A 2,671-nucleotide genomic window follows, 5' to 3' on the forward strand; every position below is an offset into this window, starting at 1 on the left:
TTGCTACTCGTACTCATTACGTTGATATCACTGGTGAAGAAGAGGTAGTTCAATATACGTTCGCAACGGTACAACCATTGATTGATGATTTCTGATATTTTCAATATTTTACAGTTCATGGAGAAAATACAATTGGAATATAACGAGGCAGCTAAAGAAGCTGGAATTTACGTAGTGAGCGCTTGCGGCTTTGACTGTGTCCCTATCGATTTGGGAATCATTTTCACACAACAGCAATTTGGAGGAGAAGTCAATGATGTTGAAGTATACATGTCGATATCGTCAACCGCCACTGATAACAAAAATTCGTATCTGAATTATGGAACTTGGGAAACTGCGATATATAGTCTGGCTCATTCATACGAACTACGAGAATTACACGAAAAATTGTATCCTACCAAATTGCCCGAATTTACACCAAAATTAAAACCAAGGTCTGCATCTTCCAAAACATTATGTGTACAATTATAAATTATAATTTTGTCAATTATAAGTCAAGTTTGATGATTATCAGGTATTTACAAATTATGCAAAACTTGTACAAAAAAAATAGTGATTATATTATTATTGATGATAAGCAGCGTTAATAATTCCGTTCATTGCAGAGGTCTAGGTCTAGTTCACCGAAGTGATGTCTCTGAAGGATGGTCTGTACGGTTTCCAAGTGCCGATCGTCCACTAGCTCTTCGTACACAGCGATTCTTGTACGATAAGTACAAAGAGAGGCCTGCGCAAGTTGAAGTCTATGCCACGTTTAAGTCAGTACAATATCGATAAAATGCCACAAGTGTTGAGAAGCAATTTCTGCTAATGTACATTGATTACTAGGTCTTTCATTGCGGTCCTGATGTTGTCTATTACCGGTATGTTTTTGTTAATCATGACTCGCATGGCATGCGGTCGTAATTTACTTTTAAAAGTACGTTTCAAAATATTTGCGATTGTCAAAATGATTTAGGTCAAAATGATTAATATGAAATAATTAAACGCAATATTTGCAGTATCCCTCTTTTTTTTCATTCGGTTTTATCAGCCACGAGAATCCGAATATGGAAACATTGAAATCGACACACTTTTCTATAACGTTCAAAGCCCGTGGATGGACTGAAAAATTGGCGACACCTACTGATAAACACACAAATCCACCTAATAAGGAAGTAATCACCAAAGTCACCGGTGATTCTCCCTCATATGGAGGGACTAGCATCATGGTGATCCTATCGGCGATTACAATCCTTAATGAAAGTGACAAAATACCTGACAAGTGAGTGAATCATTAATTACTTAATGTAACTCTCTTTCGTGTCTAACATAGTCATTACTTGAAGACTTTTCAAAAATTTCCAGTTTATAATATAACCAATTAAAACGCAATAATAATAATAATTACATGTTAAAATTCGGCTTTATTTTTGTGTTGTTATATCTTTACAGCGGAGGAGTGCTCACTCCTGGTGCTGCATTTGGTAAAACATCTTTGATCGAGCAAATGAATAAACATAATATTAATTTCGAGGTAATATCATCTACCGTGAAATAGAGATAAGTAGATATAAAGTAGTATAAGTAGATACTAGTAGATAGTAGTATATGAAAGTTTTACAATCCTTACTGACAAGATTTTTTTTAATACACTATATTATTTCGTTTGATTTTGATACTAACATTTTTATAGTTTTTGGGTAAAAAGTTTATGCTCTCTATATTTTATATACGTATATATAACACACGCACACTCCCCGCGCGCGCGCGCGTGTTTTTCAACTGTGTATTATATGTCTTATTTCATGATATTTCAAGAGAAAAGTATTTATAAGCGGGTGTACTGTGTATTTTATAATATTAAGGTAATCGAAAATTACATTTAATTGTTTGTTTTACTTGGAATGAATAAAAATAAGTAAACCTTATATTTATACACTTATGACGCAATATTAATACAACTTAATTTGTTCTTTATCTACCTTATTTCTTGTATGATTTTGTAGTTTTTTTTACAATTCGAAACTGTCGACATTGCATACTCAATATTATTTCAATGTCTCATAAAAAATATATAAAATAAATTATTTTGTAGATTATTTTACACGTTTGCATGAAACCGATTTTGTAATTTTTATTTGTGTAAATAGTAGCATGCATTCAGAAGGCAAGACAATTTTTTCGTGACGATGTAAATTCGCACTAAGGCATAAAGAAATATAGTTGAGATTTTTTTATGTTCGGAGTCAAAACTCGATTGATATATTTGTCAAGTTGATCGAGCGACGTAGAAATTTGTTTGCGAGATGACATTTCAAACGCAACGAGAACGCGAGGGATTAAAGGCGCTCATCGCTTTAAATAAGCGCATTCATACGCCCCTCTCTCCAGCGCGCCGCTTCCTCTAGCACACTCCAGCAATGTGTAAACGATGCCATTTTTGTCGACGGTCGACCGTCGACGTCGAGCACATCGACACACCTATCGATACCCATCGACGGTCATAGACGCCTGTAGACGTATCTGCGCAAATTGCTTCGTGGCAGAGGGTAGGACGAAGGACACACTTTCTCAAAAGGGAAATCCGATCTATTCGGCCACTAATTTGCTTCGATTATTGTGATACTTTCGTGTACGTACACATTTATATTTTACATGTTATACAGAGTTTATATCTTATATGATCAAA

At 34.7% G+C, this 2,671-nt stretch overlaps 1 protein-coding gene across 1 annotated transcript; it reads left to right on the forward strand.

The window, feature by feature from the left end:
- Positions 1–5: 5 nt before the first annotated feature.
- On the forward strand, positions 6–1,940 carry LOC112451739 (saccharopine dehydrogenase-like oxidoreductase; the record flags this gene model as incomplete). Its single annotated transcript, XM_025011564.1, has 7 exons — positions 6–44; positions 115–434; positions 606–758; positions 829–919; positions 1,002–1,264; positions 1,435–1,550; positions 1,588–1,940. Coding segments are annotated over 6 exons (972 nt in total), but the record flags the coding sequence as incomplete, so codon positions are not given.
- Positions 1,941–2,671: the final 731 nt, after the last annotated feature.

The sequence above is a fragment of the Temnothorax curvispinosus genome, unplaced genomic scaffold (assembly GCF_003070985.1).
Source record: "Temnothorax curvispinosus isolate PA1 unplaced genomic scaffold, ASM307098v1 QBEX01002509.1, whole genome shotgun sequence".
In the NCBI taxonomy this organism is placed as follows: Eukaryota; Metazoa; Arthropoda; class Insecta; order Hymenoptera; family Formicidae; genus Temnothorax; species Temnothorax curvispinosus.